We start from the raw sequence: 17,866 nt of genomic DNA on the forward strand, positions 1-17,866 counted from the left end.
CATCACCGTTTTCCAGTGGGAATCCCTCCATACGTTCAAGCGCTGGCCCTGACGTAAGGCCAAACACAGGGATAGTCTCTCAGACTGCCCAGCCTGCGGTGCGAGGTGGGTGCCTGGCTCCGACCCCTCTGAGCCACACCAGCCCTGTGCCCATGAGCAGGGCAGAGAGCCATAGCCGCAGGGAGCTTCACTGCAAGTACTCATCCCCTTTGCGCCCCGGTACAAGATGCTGAAAAAAGGAGTGTGGAGCCTCTGACACACAGAGGGCATTTCCCGCATGGTTTGAAAGTGGCTTTTCCCCCTTTCTAGCTTGTGCATTCCCCAGAACAGCAGTGGCTCAGTTGCTCCTGGCTGCAGAAGTGATGCTAAATCTCCCTCACCTCAGAGCTGCTGCTAATGACTAAGAGAAATCAGCAGTTTCCCTCAGGAAAACACAGCGTACAGTCCTCTGACAGTCACTAATCCCTTCCCACAAACTGACACCCTACCTCCCAACCTGTCTAATACCACCCAACCCATCTAATGTTTGCGACTGCTTCTGACACCCCTCCAGCACACCCATAGTTTCCAGAGATGCTGCCATGTACGTTTCTCCAAGGCACTTAGGCCTCTGCTTGCTCCAGTGCCTGTGTCTTCCTCACCCAAGCTCTGGCCCAGCTGTTCATGCTGCTGCCGCACATGAAAGCAGGTCAAGGGATAAATAAAACTTCTTTTGCTGGATTATCTTTCAAGTTGAGCAGCACTTCCAATGCAGTTATTGTGCAGAAGCACAGGCAGGGGGACTTTTGCAGTGAAAGGGGTGTGGGGAAGCATGGAGGAAGAAGAAGGGGAGGAGGAAAAAAGCTGGGGGCTACTTAAGCTAGTAGGATCAATCTTGTAGCCAAACACAAAACCTGAGCCTGTGAAACACAGACTGCCACAAAAATGTGATGGACAAGTAAGGACAGGACTGTTGTGGCCACACTGCACGCAGGCCTGTCATTTACCAACAAAGTTTACAAGCTCAATGTCACCAGCAGCAACGCCCACCTGCCAAAGCCGCTGAAGCCACAGCTATGGCATCACAGCCTTGTAACAAGCTGTGCTATCGTAGAAGTGGAGATGGCTGCTGTCAGTCATTGCTTGTTTGATGCCTCTACATTATGTGAGAGACTCTTATGTCAGCTCTTGGTGAGCTTTCCCTTGATGTGAACGGATCAGATGTTCATTCCTATATGCTCTTAGGTCCACAGATCTTGACAATGTTTAAAGATCTTTTCCAGGTCTTGCATGTCAAGGTATGTAGTCCAGTTGCATGCTTACATCACAGAACAAGAGAACAGTTGATGTTGGAAGGGATCTCTGATGGTCACCTGGTCCAACCTTCCTACTCAGTGTCACGTAGAGCAGGTTGACCAGGATCATGTTCTGATGGCTTTTGAGTATCTCAGTGTCCTTCTCTTTGATGCCCCCATCAGGCTGCTTAGGCACTAGAAGCAGCAATGTCTCCCTCAAGTTCCCACTTCTCCTGAAGGTCACCTCTTCAGGAACATGCACTAGTGTAGCGTGGCACAAATGTGGCACATACTCCCTCAAGTCTCCACAAGTCTTTCTTGTCAGAGTCAGTGGGGTCAGCTGTAATAGCCCTCTGCAGCCTGAGGCTGTAAAACTGGGTGGCCAAAATAGAATAGTGCCTGCTCTGTTAAGTATGAGGACTTCTACCAGATGATTTTCATGATCAACAAGCATCCTCTGATAAATCTGTTCTGGGGTAGGAACCAGCTTGTTGCCTGGAAAAAAGCACCTCAGGTAGCTTCCCTGTCTGGGCACCCTGGCATCTCCAGCACCTGAGATTAGAGTCCAACGTGGGAGAAAAACAGCAGCAAGTATCCAAAATGGAGTCCAGTTCAGAGCTACATAGCTGGCACTCTGGTACGGATGTGTAACCCGCACCATGTACCAAAGGAGTGCTGCGCAGCCGTGCACTCCTACCTCCTGGCCTCTCACAGCCTGTGCTAAACAAAACACCAGACCTATATCCATCTAGGCCGGAGGGCTGATGGTGCTCACCAGTGTGAGCAGCATGGTGCACAGGGAGAGAGAAAATGTGCATGCCAGAAACATTGGTCCTGATCATTCAGTCTAGCTGCAGAAATTAGCAAGAATTGAAGAGACGTTCACAAGTAAGAGGAGATGAAAAAATTCTAGACAAGCTATGATTGGCAAACCTGAATGAGAACAAGGAGTGAGCTAAGATCTCCTTCACCTGATTAAGTGATGCCTGGAAGCACTTTGACGATGCAGTAGGAATTTTTAAGTAGCAGCTATACATACTTGTCAAGATTGCTTCATGACAAAAAACAATGCCAAGATTTCTGATCTGCCCGCCACTGAAATAAAATTTGACTCATTCAAAGGCACTTGATCAATTACAAATATAAGGTCTACATCTTTCAAAAGAGCTATACCAGCTGAGGTTTAGCCTGTATTGCCCAGAAACTGGAGTCCCATTCTGTCCTTTGAATATCTACCAGTTCCTAATAATTTCCTCAGTTTGCATGCTTGCTGCAGTAGGAGCATTTGTGATGTATAGTTTTTGTGTGTATGTACTCTCTGTATGTCTATGTCTCTTGTTCTCTAAAACACAAATTTAAACCCACATTATGCTCCAGCATCAGAGCTATATAAAGGAAGAAGGGTCCACCTGTAGCATGGACAAGCTAGACAAAGTTTTGAATGTATTCTCCCTCCAGCCATGCCCACCACCACATACCCCATCACATCCTGCAATGCTATCATGGGCCACCGCTGGGCAGAGAAGTCAGTGGCAAGTCCCCTCCTGGAAGAGCTGCTGCATGAGATGGCTCATTGGGAGCCAGGGGCAGCTGAGCTTTGAGTGTGTCAGGGCATTTTCCCTGCCCTCTAGCTTGCACTCCCCATAATAGCAGAGGCACGGTGCTCCTCTCCAACACAGTAAGTGGAATCTGCATCCTCCCTTCAAAAACATTCAGTACATAACCCATCATCCCTCTATTAGCTGGCTTCTCTGCCACCCTGAGTTGGGTGGCTCCCACATTTATTTGATCAACTTGTTCGATTTTCCTTTTTTTTAAAAAAATCACACTTGAGACAGCAAATTTAAACCTAGGGATTACTTTTTTTTTTTTTTTTCATAGTCTAGAGTGAGCAGGGGGACAAATAAGCTGTGGCTTCCATATTCATAGAATCATAGAATGGTTTGGGTTGGAAGGGACCCTAAAGATCATAACCAGTTCAAATCCCCCTGCCACGGGAAGGGACACCTTCCACTAGACCAGGTTACCCAAAGCCCCATCCACCCTGGCCTTGAACGCTTCCAGGGATGGAGCCTCCACAACTTCTCTGGGCAACGTGTTCCAGTGTCTCACCATCCTCAGAGTAAAGAATTTCTTCCTAATATCTACTCTAAGTCTACCCTCTTTCAGTTTAAAACTTTAAGGTTTCTTCCAACCCAAAACATTCTATATGCTCCTATAATTCTATGAAAGTTATCATCAATATTATATCACATTCTTTTCTCCAGACTTCCTGTTAGTAGCCAACTAAAAAAAGTGACAGGGCAGTGGGAGGGAAGGGAGGTCTTAACATTGCAGAAGCAGAAATCAGCTTTCATAATAAAGTCTGATGGCCCAATAATTGATACAATCTCTTAATGCATACACTCTTGTCATGGCAATTAGATATGTAGTCTAAGCGTTTCTGGACTTTCTGCCAGGAAAGAATTGGGAAATTAATGAAGGCAAATTAATTATTTGTCCCCACGGTTTCTGATGTAAGAATACAGCTGTTCTTTATCAGCGTAGTTCATTATTAATGTGTCCCAAAGCTCAGCTCAGATATGCCCATGTTCTTCACGTGCCACATTTCTGTTCTGATTAAATATCAAATGGCTCTTAAATATCACAATGGTTCTGCATTTCTGAGCTCTGTTCTGAGTTGTGGGAAAAGAAAAGCAAGGACTCCTTTTGATCATACACACAAGTTTTACATGATGACACTATCATAGTATAGGAGACACTGGCTCCTATAGATGTAGTCCCAGTTTACACTTATGTGAGGGATGCTAGATTTTATGCCATGGAATATACCAGCCTGCTACACCACAGCCGAAGTGTAGACTTAGGAAAGTAATCAGGAGTAAAGAAACATGTCTTTTTGCCAAACTGGGCATCAGACACAGTGATAAAAGTGGATCCATTTCAAAGATTGGGAAATCAAATGTTTATAGTCCTATATTTATTTCTATCTTCTTTCCCACATGACAGGGTAGCCCCACACATCTCATTTAACAAATTCCACAAGATTTGTTTGCCTAGCCCCAAAGAGATGTTGTAGCTTATTGATTTTCTTGACAACCTCCTGTTCGGGCGAGCAATATATTTTCACCTGACAGCAGTGTGTAAGGCTGAAAAGAAGTAGCCTGCAGTTGAATGCAAGAGGGCCCAGAAACATGTGAGCAAAAATAATTGACCTAAAATAATGAGGAATGAAAAAGAGGCAGTACGAGGAAATGCTTTGCCATGCTCTGCATTTACCATCTGAGCTCTCTAAGGGCCAATTGTGAGGCCTTGGGTGGGTGCCACGGCAGCACATGAGAAAAAGCAGGGAGCAGCGGTGTGGCCACAGCTGGGAGCGGCTCGCCTGCTCAGCTGTATTTACTGTGGGACTGGCTACAGCTCTAATACAGCAGGGTCAAGTAAGGGAACTGCAGGGAAAGCAAGGAGCTCCTGGCCCCATTGCTTAATGAGGCTAATTATTCCCTTTCCCACAGAGCTGGGCAGAAGGGCTCAGAAAAGCAATTGTGTTTTGCTTCTTTTTTTCCGAGAAGAGAATGAGGTGCTGCTTAGGTAGCCTGGAGAAGCTGATTATTGCTTTCCTCACAGCGCTCTGCCTAAAGAGGAAGAGCCTTTGCCATCTAAACAGAGTGGAAGGAAGAAAGACAGACACAGGACTCAGAAGTCCAAAGAAATACCTTTAGGCTGGTCCTTTTTGCTCAGGATACAGGATCAGCAGACTTTACAATGTACTGCAGGTGAACTGACATGGCAAATGGGAAATGGAGCCTGAATGAGATCCAGAGGATTAGGCCGAAGCAAGGAAACTCATGGGAAATTGTAAGAGAAGCTATTGAGGACGATAAGAATAAAGAGGCATTTGGTAGTAGGAAAGTCAATTGTGTGCCTGGAGAATAGCCATCCTTTTGTAAGGACGGAGCTAACAGAACAGTGATTATGACTGTGCCTGAAGCAAATGTTCATGGTATTACTGAGATGTTGGACAATTTAGTCAGTGGAGCTCAAGATGAAAGCAAAACCTATTAGCACTGTGTATGCTGCGGAAAAAAGGGAATGAATGGTACCCTATATTTATATCACACCTTTCATCCTGAAGGATCCCAAAGCACCCTGCAAACCACGTATGGAAGCAACTTCTGCCTTTGCTGAAATATGGACGACAGGGGTGAAATAAGCCAACTCTTTTACCGTCAGAAACCAGCACTGCTGCACAGCAGCTTGGAAAAAAGGCAGAGACAGGTAGGCACAAATCAAAATGCAAAATAATAATTTGCTAGGCAAGGACGTGGAATAACAGACCAAAAATATGAAGTATTTTTGGAAGTGTTCATTATACCAATGCAAAAAGACTGTAATCAGGATCCGTGCCTTACTGACTCTGGGTACTGCATACACACTGCAACAAATAACATTCTTGCTCCACACAGTTTCCCAGCAAAGGCGGTACATACGAGACTAAAATCCAAGTAAAGAAGGTAAAGAAGTGATCTTGAATTTAGCCCCTTGTTCTCCTACCACAACAAAATAACTTAAATTCCTTTGAATTTTCTGGACAGAATACATATATCTATCTAGCACTAGTATTTCATTTTACTTTACCCCTGGATATATTTTTTTAAACACGTATGTTCACACAAAGGAGAAAACAACTAAAGAGGATTCGCTTTCTTCCTAAAAAGGAGGAGGGCAATTAACAAGATTTGGTCCAACAGTTTCACGTCATATGCGTCCTATTCAATTGTTGAAATATCATGGACACCCAAACCGCATGTTAGATACAAGCCAATAGCTACAGATGTGCAGTTACTGTGGCCTCATATGCTAATAATCTTCACTTTTTAAACAGCCTTGCAAAACTAGTGCACATTTTACAAGCTCAGGCATTGAATTTTCCCTTCCCATTTCATCATAATGTTATACGAGAATATTTAGCAAGGGTTTATTTGCTGTGGGAGAGAGGCAGCATTTTCTAGGTCATTTTAAGAATATCTTTAACTTTAGGCAGTGAGGAATTATGGGTAAAAAAAGGCATAGTGGTGACAACTGAGTTGATGTTAATCAGAATCCCTATGTAGGTTTCTTTATGAAAAAGTGTGTGACAGCTGATAAATGCAGCAGCTTTTATCTACATCCCATTAAACACTTAAAATGCAATAAAGGTCCAAGCCAATCTTGTTTTCTATTTCCCCATGATAAGACACAAATTAACACAAGTTCTACAGAAGTAAAACTCCCTGGCCAGAGCGTACATGGTATTTGTGGGAAATGTAATTTTAAATACAAAAGGCATAAAAGCCTCATACTTACTGAGATTAAAACTGGAAAATTCCACTTTTATTTATTAATTGCAATGATTAAAGAAAGTGCTTAATATAGTTCTAACATTTTGTAATATCAGCAACATGGGGTTTTTTTGCCTGTAGGTGGTGCAGTAGGGCAGCAAAGTTATTAAGTTTTTCTTTAAATAAAGATTAAAGTGGGTTTGAAAGCTAGTCATTACCAGATGTTCATAGTTTAGAAACATTTTTCCAGTTTAAAATTTGTAGCGAGATTCTCACCCAACGCAAAAATGTCCAGAAAATCCCAGAAAATAAAGAAAATGCAATTTGGTTATATAATGGGTTTTTAAAATTAATGTTGTGCTTTTTATTTCTTTCATATAGCAATGGCAGTGTGCTTATTCAAACAGACTTTGGGCACCAAATAAAAAAATAAAAACAGTTACCACAGTTAGAAGAGGCAATGTCCTGACCCTTCTCCATAAGCAGGAAATGGACTTTCAGGACCTTAGTCTGTCTTATGCCGGAGGGACGGACCAAATCAATGGTGTTAAGTGCAAGAGAACTATTTTTTTTTTCTTTTCTGTGTTAAACACCTTGATCATGAGTAACACAAACTCATGAAGGAAGCAGCATGTTGATACAGGTACAGTGAAAATAAAAATTAAAAAATTAAGAGGCAAACAGCAATTATAGCTGTGCTGCCCCAGCAGTGCTGTGACTTCTCTATTGCATAGTGTAAAATCAACTGCTGGCAAGAAAAACATTTGTGCAAAATTGCTTTTTGAATCCCATATTATCCTCTCTTTACATGAGCAGGTTGAATTGACAATGGATTCTTGGGAGTTTCTAGGCTAGAAATGATGGACGAAGCTCAGGTGCAAACTTGCATCCCATTTTGAATGCAGACACTGCGGGAAGAAGGGGGCATGGCCAGACCCAGTGGAAACATGATGAAATTCTCATGCACTGTCATGACAGTAGGTGCTTTGCTGACAAAAAGTCATCAGCTGGTATTCAGGCAACACCAGAAGTTCATTCTTGCTGTGTTCTTCTCAGTCCAAAGCCTTCTGCAATTGTGCACTATTGCTTTTATTTATTTATTTGGAAATATAATGCCCTGTTTACTGAGGCAGTTTTGCTACCTCACTTGCATTCCTGTTTGGTCCAGTACCTTTTGGAAAATCCTGGTAAATCAGCTTATGTCCAGTCAAGACAAAAGACCTCCATCCCATCAATCTGAGATGGGGACGCCAAGTAGGCAGGCTGTCTAATGATTTTATTTAGAGAACAACAGATGTATGGGCATGCATGAGGCTCCAGAGCCAAAGCAAGTTTCGGAAGGAGGAAAACACAGGAGAGGCCCTAGAAATACCCACCCCTCCCAAAGAAGTCCAAGGAGCCACGAATGCCACACCAAGGAACTTTTCAGAGATGGAAAAAGAATAAATAGGGCCCATTGTCAGAGATCCCCTTCTCTACTGAGCTTTGTGGTGTTGTGGATAACCACACTGGATGCGGCTAGGAAGAGGATGATGAAGAATTGGCTTTGTGAGCCTGCAGGCAGTGTGTATACAACACACAGACAAAACCTCGCGAGAGCAGAGGAGCTTGTACATAGAGCATGACAGGGAGCTCTGCCAGGCTGAACATACCCTGAGATGAGAATCAAGAACTTCTTTTTGGTTTTAGTACCAACCCTAAAAATGACCCTCTGTATGACTTCAGCTGTGAGAGCTTACAACTCAAGGTTTTGGTGGTAACAAATCCTAATGATGCTAATGGCAGTGAGTCCACTGTATTTGCTGTCTGAAGTCAACTTGCTATAAATGCCAAATCAATGTAGCCTACAGCACTTTGCCACTTGTCTCTGACGAATTTACTCCACAGCCTATTTCTCCCTGTAGTGGTATTATGTAGGAACTACTCCACTGAAGTCAGTAGAGTTTTACTGCTATAAAGCCAGTGTGAGATAATAACCAGAGTTATGATGTGTAACTTGGAAAGGATTTTGCTTCATCCCTGAATTTGTCTTTTCCTGCCTTTCTCTTACATAAATAAGCTTTAATGATGCTTATGACCATCAAATAAAGTATTTAATTCCTGGAATTTGTAAAGCTCCTTGAGATCTTGCAAGGGAAGATATTCTGTAATGACAAAGTAATGTACAGAACCACTGAATCACAGAGTGGTTGAGGCTGGAAGGGGCCTCTTGAGATCATGTAGTTCAACTCCTGTTCAAGCAGGGTCAGCCAAGGCAGGTTACCCAAGACTGTGTCCAGTCGGGTTTTAAAAGTCTCCAAGGACTTCACAACCTGTCTGGGCAACCTGTGCCAGTGTTCCACCACCCTCCCAGTGTGCTGGTTTTGGCTGGGGTAGAGTTAATTTTCTTCATAGTAGCTAGTATGGGGCTGTGTTTTAGATTTGTGCTGGAAACAGTGTTGATATTATGGGGATGTTTTAGTTATTGCTGAGCAGTGCTTACACAGAGTCAAGGCCTTTTCTGTTTCTCACACTGCCCACCAGCAAATAGGCTCGGGGTGCAAAAAAAGTTGGGAGGAGACACAGCTGGGACAGCTGACCCCAACTGACCAAAGGGATATCCCAGACCATATGACGTCAGGCTCAGCATATAAACTAGGGGAAAAGTTGGTTGGGGAGACACTGCTCGGGGACTGGCTGGGCATCAGTTGGTTGGTGATGAGCAGTTGTTTTAATTTGCATCATTTGTCTTTCTTGGATTTTATTTCTCTCTCTTTGTTATTTTCCTTTTAATTACAAATTATGATTATTATTTTATTTTATTTCAATTATTAAACTGTTTTTATCTCAACCCATGAGTTTTCTCACTTTTACCTTTCTGACTGTCTTCCCCCATCCTGCTGGGGGGTGAACAGCTGTGTGGTGCCTAGTTGCCGGCTGAGGTTAAATCACAACAAACAGGAAAAAAACTGTTTTCTTATGTTCAGATGGAATTTAATGTGTTTCAGTTTGCACCCATTGCCTCTCATCCTGCCAGTGGGCACCGCTGAGGAGAGGCTGGGTCCATATACAAAGCTCTGTATCAACAACAGAATCCCTGTTCCATCCTGTGAGATGGCTTAAAATTTCCATGGAAAGAATCTCACTTTCTTTTACAGCATGTGGGACTTGGATGTAATTTAGCGAAATACCAGTTTACAATGGATAGCATACAACAAGTTTTTTCCCATTTAAATAAAATCTACAGACCTTTTCCATAACAATAAAGACCTATTATAAACAAAACTGGACCAGCGTATGGCCATAAGCTCTACTATGCAATGGTCCATAGTCTTTAATTAGTATCACACCCCTTTGGACAACCCGGCCAGCTAGCACTCCACCATCTAGTCCGAGTACAGTTCAGGGAACAGCATGAGACTGTTTCCAATATGCAGTATGAGTGAAACCCCTTGAAGCTCACATATGGCATCTAAATGGATGCTACGTGTGAGCAAACACTCTGTGCCTTGCCTTGCAGGGACAGAGATTGGGCTTGGTCCATTTTATTTACCATCACAGACAGACTCTAAACATATTTCATAAGCCAAGGAAGGTCATAGACTCATTAATAATTAATTGCTGTGATTACTTATAATTAGCATTTGAAACCGACTGAAATCAAATGGGAATGGATACCGTCACTTGCTCCTAAGTAAATTGTACCTTGAATGAGAGGTTGTCCTACTGAATTCAGTGTAGGGCTGGAACTCAGCTTATGAGTTAGTGGTCTACCCTAAGACCTTTGAATTTAATGAAAATGCTTACAGCACACAAGTCTCTTCACTTCATAACAAGTGATCTTCATCCACGTAGCTGAAGTCTGCTTGGCACAGCTGTGTAAGTCAGGGGTGTCAGCCCCACTCGTCCCATTTCTGGTGGCTATCAAGGCCAGCAAAAGCCTTAGTGTAGATGCTGTAATACTAGTGATAGTTCAGAGAAACCCCCTTATCTCCACAACCAAAAGAAATCTTCTGCTTGCATTGCAGGGTTTGCCGAGTTAGGTCTCTTAATCCATCCACTGGGAAATGCTATTCAGTGTAGACAAGGCCCAAATTCAAACAGAATAATAAAAGTGATTTACATTTCTCATAAGAAAAACAAGGCTCCTTCCTCAAACATACTGCTTCTCCTTAACAGTGAAAGATCTTCATCACACATGTCCTGCAGGATGTTGTTCTTTCTAGATATGGGATTTTGCTAGGAAGTTGTGACACACAGTTTGCCGGAGCGCTTGCCAGCTGAGCAATGCTTTCACTACTGCTCACCACACTCCTTAAACATGCATGTTAATTACGTTACAGGCCGTCTGTATAGAGCTATATGAGGCTACAGTATTTTCTCAGGAACCACAGCAAAGAAGTCAGTGTGTGCCTTCAGTTGTGTCAGCTGTGCATCTGCTGTGACCAGAGTTTCTGTTGATAAATAATGACAACCTCATTAAGCATTCACCCTAGAGGTGTTTCTGGTGCTCAGCAATGCTCATACTTTAAGATTATCACTGAATGCCTTTTTCAGTACGAAGGAGTTAGTGAGGAAAGTGTTATTTCAATTAGAAGAAAACTGAGCATGGATAAAAAGGGGTGTTTTTAATACCATACACAATTAAGCTGGTATACAACAAATGGCTGACCTTCAGCTGGACTTCATGTCACTGATCACAACCCTTTAAGGCCAGAAGTTCAGTCAGTTTTCAATCCACTTCATTGGACTTTTAGCTAGTCCACGCTTCATCAGTTTGTCTAAAAAGATGTTATGGAGTCTGTCAAAAGCCTTGCCAAAGTCAAAATAAACAACATCCATTGCTCTCCCATCATCCACCAAACTAGTCATTTCATCGTAAAAGGTAATCAGGTTAGCTGAGCATGATTTTGTCTTTGTAAATTCATGCCAACTACTTCCAGTCACCTTCTTGTCCTTCATGGGTTTGGAAATGGTTTCCAGGATTATTTGCTCCATTACATTCCCAGGCATCAAAGTGAGGCTGACTGGCCTATAGTTCCCCACATCCTCCCTCCTCCTCTTGCTTTTCTGAAAGACAGAACTGAAATTTGCTTTTTTTTAGTCCTCTTGGAGCCTTCCCACCACCCCAACCTGATCCTGCTGTTCTGAGGGGATTCCTGAGGCAAATTTTACCAGAGAAGACCAAGGTGAAGACGCCAACCAGTACCTCTACCTCTTCCATGTCCTTTGTCACCAGATCGTATTTGTGAACTCATTTCTATTACAAAATACAACATCATTTACAATTACATTAACAGGATGAAAATCACAAGGACAACATTAACTCTTAGATAATCATAGGCTGAAGTCAGATAGGTACTTCTTCTTGAGACATGGTAATAACTATTTGCATTAATATGACCACTTCTCCCTCTTCTCAAAAACACCAAGTTCAGGAAACTGTCAGAAGACCTTCGAAGCTACACTGGCATTGGTCTTTTCAGCTACAGTGGCTGAAAAATTCTCTTCTGAGTGCATTGTTCGTTTTGCTTTTATGTGTAAATATAAAACAATGAAGCAGAGAAAAGAACAGTTCTGAAGGAAAGTAGCTGTAATAATTTACATATGCTAATTTCTGAAATCAGTGATAGCTCATTTGCACTTATAGTTTAAATACTAAAACTGCATACAGCCTGGCTGAACAGCTCTTTCTTCCATAGCACAAACAGATAATATGGGATCGCTGCAAGTGTAAAGAGGAATACTGAAGATATATAACAGGGTGATCTTCATTTCTGGCTATGATATTAATGTGATTACTGATCGTGTCCTTTCTGGTGTCCATACTTCAGAAAGGACACTGAAAAAGACAGAAGTGATTCAGCAAGAAACCTTAATTTTAATTACAGAAAATATGTCTTGAATTAAGAAAATAGGGGATTTTGTAAATTTTCAAGATGACCAGAACTAACCTGAGACACCCAACTAGTCTGTTGGTATGTGTACATGGGAAAAATATTGGATGTTAGCAGATACTGTAATCTACAGAAAAATAGCACAGCGAGTTCTGTGAGTGGAAACTAAAATTAAAATACTGGAAACAAGAAACAGCATCAGGCATGGATTTTCTGGGGCTTACAAGTATCACTGCTAGCCTCCATCTCCTACTCCCCACGACAGTGCTGACCTTTTGCATTCACAGTGCAGTGCAGTGGCTTATTTCTTTTTTCTCAGCATCACATGCTTGCCATGAGGGCAAAGAGAAGACATGGTGCCAGGCACAAACAGAAGGCATTTGTTTTTTCTCCGTTCTCAATCCTCTCTACAGGCATGCTACTTTCACAGGATCCATTCTCATCAGTACTCTCTGCTCCTGAACAAAATGTTAATTTATTACTGAACAGTAAATGGTGGGAGATGCAGCTATCTGTCAGAAGGATAAATTTTAGTTGTTTTGTTATATTGTTGAATCCAATGGAGCAACCACCAAGTGAATGGCCTCTCTTATGCAGATGAGACTAATTATAAAGGGTCCTATTTCATCTGACTATTTCTGTGGAGAAATACCCACAGTGGCAAGGCTCTCTTGGAACATCATCTGGAGTTCTGAAACCTCAAGGCTTCCTGGAAACCATATTCAAGGCCTCTAAACCTGGACATTCAAAACTGGATGTCCCTGCTGTGTAAAGCCCGGGCCTCGTGCTTGATCACATTGAATTATCTGGGACACTCAGGCAAAGAGGTGTAAAAGAGCTCTGCTGGAGGCAGGGTGTTGACCAGACGTGTGCAACTCGCAGATAAAGAAGAGAGCGCTACCTCATCCTGCAATGTGTCTGAGGAAGGGAAGCCAGCCATGATCCCCCTGTGCTTCAGTTTCCACTCACTGACCAGGCTTTGCTCATGCATCTTCCAAAGAATCCAAAGAAGTCCAAATATCAACCTATTGACTTCATAATTAAATAGACTTTAAGGCTCAAAGCTCCTGTGAAAGTCATCTCATATGATGTCTGGTAACCCTGTATTGATGCCTGTGCCAACAGATGTAGATGGATCCACTGTAATTCTGTTTCCCTGGGGGGGTTGCGACTGTGTGTAAAACAGTGGCTAGCCATTGAAAACAAATCATATAAAGTCACAAAACAGGGTCCTCTATGCTATGGAGGGGGAAAAAAAAAAAAAAAAAGCTCCCTGTTTCTTCTCTGCATGTACCAAAAGAGCAAATCATAATGCAGAGGCAGCTCCAGGTGTCTGGTGCTGTGACTGCTCTCCTGTGACCAACCAGCTGCACGTTTCTCAAGGTTTCTTAATGCCCAAAATGCGCGCCAGCCCTTGGCTCTCGTCAGTTGGGGAACCAGCTCCGAGGAGGCCCAGGAGGATGACGGGCAGTCGGAAGGGGCCAGGTTTGGCCTCATAGCAGAGCTCCCCAGAAAGTCGGATTTCCAACGGACCCCAGGGATACCAAAGGCTGGCCCTTCATAAGGCTGGAAGCACAACGTTTTTTGGGCCGTGTCGCAGCCGGCCCAAAATCCCTTGGGCAGCCCCGCCAGACCCCGCCGGCGCGGCCGCCTCAGGGCCGCCCCCGCGCCGGGCGGCGGTTGGTCCGCAACCGCTGCTCGGGGCGGTGGAAGGCGGGGGGGGGGGGGGGGGCGTTTAGGAGGGCGGGCAGGATGTCAACTCAGCCCCTCAGCGGCCGCCCAACAGCACCCTGCTGCGCGGCGGGCTCCCACAGCCGGCAGCGGCGCCGGGGTTAGCGGCCGCCCGCCCGCTCGGTCACATGGAGGCGCCATTTCCTCTGCCCTTGCTGTGCCCTTACAGCGGCTGTGCCGCCGGCGGTGCCCGCGCCTCGCCCGCACGGGCGGCGGCGGGCGGGCGCCTCGTCCCCGTCTGTCCCCCTCCTGCCCCTCACACACAGAGCGCCCAGCCCGGCGGGGAAGCAGGGGTGGCTACGGCGGGAGAAGGGGCAGGGGGCAGCCGGCTGCTCAGCTAAAAACAACCCTCTCCTAATAAAGCGATGGGGCTCGGGCCGCGGCGCCGCGCTCCCCGCGCCCTATAAATACGCTCGGTGCGCGGCCCGCGGGCTTTGGCCGGCGCGGCTCTGCAGGCGGCGCGGTGCAGCCGAGCGGAGCGAGCGCAGCGGGGCCGCCACTGCTGCTGCCGCCGCCAGGAGCGTCTGGGCCCCCGCACCCCGCCACCCCAGCAAGATGCCCCGGGTAGACGCAGACCTCAAACTGGACTTTAAAGATGTCCTGCTCAGACCTAAAAGAAGCAGCCTCAAAAGCAGATCCGAGGTGGGGGCATTCAAACCCAGCATGCTTTTCCTCCGTTCTCAGCGCCTAACTTCCTCAACCCTCCTTCCTTCTCTGCTTTATTTTTATTCCCCAGGCTAACGTAGCAATGCCCTCCCCGATCGAAACGCCCTTTGCGTGGCGGGGGTGGGGGGAGATGCCGCTGATCCTGGGAGGAGGAGGTCGGGGTTATGGAGCCCCCCCTCTTCCCCCCGGGCCCTTGGCGAGGCGAACCCCGGCCCCGGCGGAGCAGGAGGCGGCGGCGGGCGCTGGAAGCCGGTGCCGCGCTGTCCTCCCCCGCTCCTCCGCAAAAATAAAAAGGGGCGGGCAGGGGAACGGGGGGGGGGGGGGGGGGGAATTGTTTACTCCTGACAGGTGCCTCTGCGGATTTCTGCGGGGCTGAGCGGGGGGTGACCTCCGATTTCCGTGGGGGGCTGCCTGCCGTAGGGGCGGCGGTGAACCGAGGACTCTGCCAGCCCTTCTCCCGGTGTCCGGTTACGCGCCCCGCGGGCTTGGGCCGGCAAAGGCCCGGGGGGGGGGGGCCGGCAGGCATCTTCGCCCTCAGCCTGGGAGGGTGGGGTTGTGGGCAGTGCTGCTACCCGAGTGACTGACATACTCTTTTTTTTTTTTTAAAAAAAAGGTAGTAATAATAAAAAAAACAATAAGCAAAGATGCTGCCGAGCGCTTCTCCCCAGGCGCAGGGTAGCCCGGGCTTGGGGTCCCATGAGGTGGAAACGTAGGGCGGTGGGGTGCATTTCACCCTCACGTATGTTGGCCCCCATGTTGACTCCTGCGGCTGCCGGACCTGGGTGGGCAGAGCCCAGCCATACACCCACGGCCCAGGCTGCCCGGGGCTCCGTGTCCCTGCTGGCCCAGGGCTACTGCTAGCTGAGATACTGCTGTAGTTATTTCTCAGCAGGGATCGGGAAAGAACCCAGGAAATCCCATGAGGATTGCCTCTACAAAAAAAAAAAAAAAAAAAAATATGGCTGCCTCAGGATTGAAGGTGCCTTCTCGTTTACCTCACGTAACCCCAAGGTTAACGAAGGATTTAGTTTGACTAATGAAGGAATTACATTGTGTTGGGGGATGGAAAGAGGATTAAGCTTTTCTCCAGGGGAAGCAGATTTGTAAGAGAGGGAGACCAAGACAAATCAGGTGAGGTAGAAAGACAAGACTGGATAGGGAAGTGGGGTGGCCATGTTTATTACAGCCTATGGCCAGGGGTTTTGAGGGCAACAACTGAGCAAAACTTTTTTGTCGTTATGAAGGTGTAAAATTGGAGGGACCCTCTCAGTAGGAAGGTAATCTCAGGCTAGTCATTTTTAATTTACAGAGAACAGTGTCCTTACTGAGTACCTTCTGATGGTGTGCAGTTACTGCTTATAAGGCCTATGAGCCCTTTCTGGCCATTTGCTTGGGCACCTATGGTCCCTCTTTAAAATTCACTGTGCTGGCCTGGCAAACAGGTGGAGCTGTGCTCCACCGAGTGACACATGGCTCCTTCAAGAAGTGCAGTGTTTTGTATATTTAGTTGCCTGCAGGCTGTGGAAAGAAGGGCTGCTGGGAAGGGAAAATGATAGGAGGAACACGAGCTGATATGGCAAGGTTGTAACGGGTGGCTATGATGAACTGTTAAAAACATTTCACATGAGAAAAAGTGCATGTCATGAGGGGGGTCAGTGGAAACTGATGAAGGTTAAGAAATTGGACACCATCACTGAGGCTGTAGCAACAGGAATAAACAGTGTCTGTGAGAGCCAGATCTGAAATGGACAGCCCCAGTCTGCTTCAAAACAAGAATATAAATAAATAGTTCTGGCAGAGGAACAGAGGCAGCATACTACAGTGCCTGTTACCCAGCAAGCTGCTGCTTTGAAGCTTATATCAGCAAGCGTCTGCTTCTCTGGTGTGAATGCCTCATTTTGCGCAAGGATAGCTTTTTATGCAGTAACTAGGATTAAGTCAGCTTGTTAGAGAGGCAGTTTTGGGTGTTTGCTGCTCTTCATGTAGGTCTGCTGTGTTGGTACTTGTTTTTGATTCCTTGCACTGTCTTCATTTTCCATGATTGCTTTCACTTTTTGAAAAGATAACAGAAAATTTGAAGCTTGAATTCAAGTGTCAAAATTGGTTAAAGCAATGTGTGGAGTGGGAGCAGCATTATCTGTCTGTGGGGTCTTGGTACTCATGTAGCCTGCTATTCTTGCCTTTGCTGGACTTGCCTCTGCAGGCTGTCCCTTTAAAGTTCAGCAAACAAGTGTCCTGTAGGAAGTCTGGTCATTAATTTATATTTGTAAATTCAAATAAGTCCAGGGAGCTTTAACAGAACAGCCAATGTCCTTGTACTTTCATATGTCAAGGTCTAGGTAGGAGTTATAAAACATGTTTCATTGCTTTCTTTCTAAATAAACTTTTACTGTTGTTAAGTGATGGTGAGCAATCCTAGAGTCAAAAGTTATTTTCTCATAATGCACAGAACAATAAGCTATAAGTTAGCTGTTATCACTCAGGAAAGAGACAAAGAGATGGTCAGAAGTGCTGCTAGAGGAACTAAGAAAAAAACAGCTATGTGATGCTCTTGGGTACGTTCATCTTGAGTACACAGTTCTGGTAATTCCTTCACAAGAACAGCATAATATGCTAAAATAGGTACATAGAATAGCAGCCAGGATGATCAGTGGTGTTGACTGGTGTCCACATGAGGAAAAAGCCAAACATACTAGGGCTATTCAGTATGGAGAAGAAGCAGCTGTGGAGGATATGCCAGAAGTCTATGAAGTGAGGAGTGTAATGGAAAAAGGTGAAACTGTGAAGTGGTTGTTGATTGTCTCTCACAAAACAATAAGTAGGAAGCACTGAATGCAATCATCAGGCAAAGGTTGTAGGTTTTATGCAACATACAATTCATCTTTGGAATTTATTGCTATGGGATATTGGAGAGGCTAAAGGTGTGAAGGATTAAAAACAATTACAAGACGAGTCCTTTGTCCATGAGTGGCTGTTTAGCACAATGGATTGGAGGAGA

General features: G+C 45.2%; 1 protein-coding gene across 1 annotated transcript in view; it reads left to right on the forward strand.

Annotated features, from left to right (window-relative positions):
• Nucleotides 1–14,669: 14,669 nt before the first annotated feature.
• The window catches only part of GMPR (guanosine monophosphate reductase), a 44,707-nt gene continuing 41,510 nt past the window's right edge, over nucleotides 14,670–17,866 (forward strand). Inside the window, exon 1 of the mRNA XM_082480003.1 lies at nucleotides 14,670–14,844. Coding sequence (XP_082336129.1) covers nucleotides 14,758–14,844 — 87 coding nt within the window. The 5' untranslated portion in view covers nucleotides 14,670–14,757. The remainder of the gene's footprint in view (nucleotides 14,845–17,866) is intronic.

Source organism: Vanellus vanellus (assembly GCF_965231255.1).
Source record: "Vanellus vanellus genome assembly, chromosome: 2".
Lineage (NCBI taxonomy): Eukaryota > Metazoa > Chordata > Aves > Charadriiformes > Charadriidae > Vanellus > Vanellus vanellus.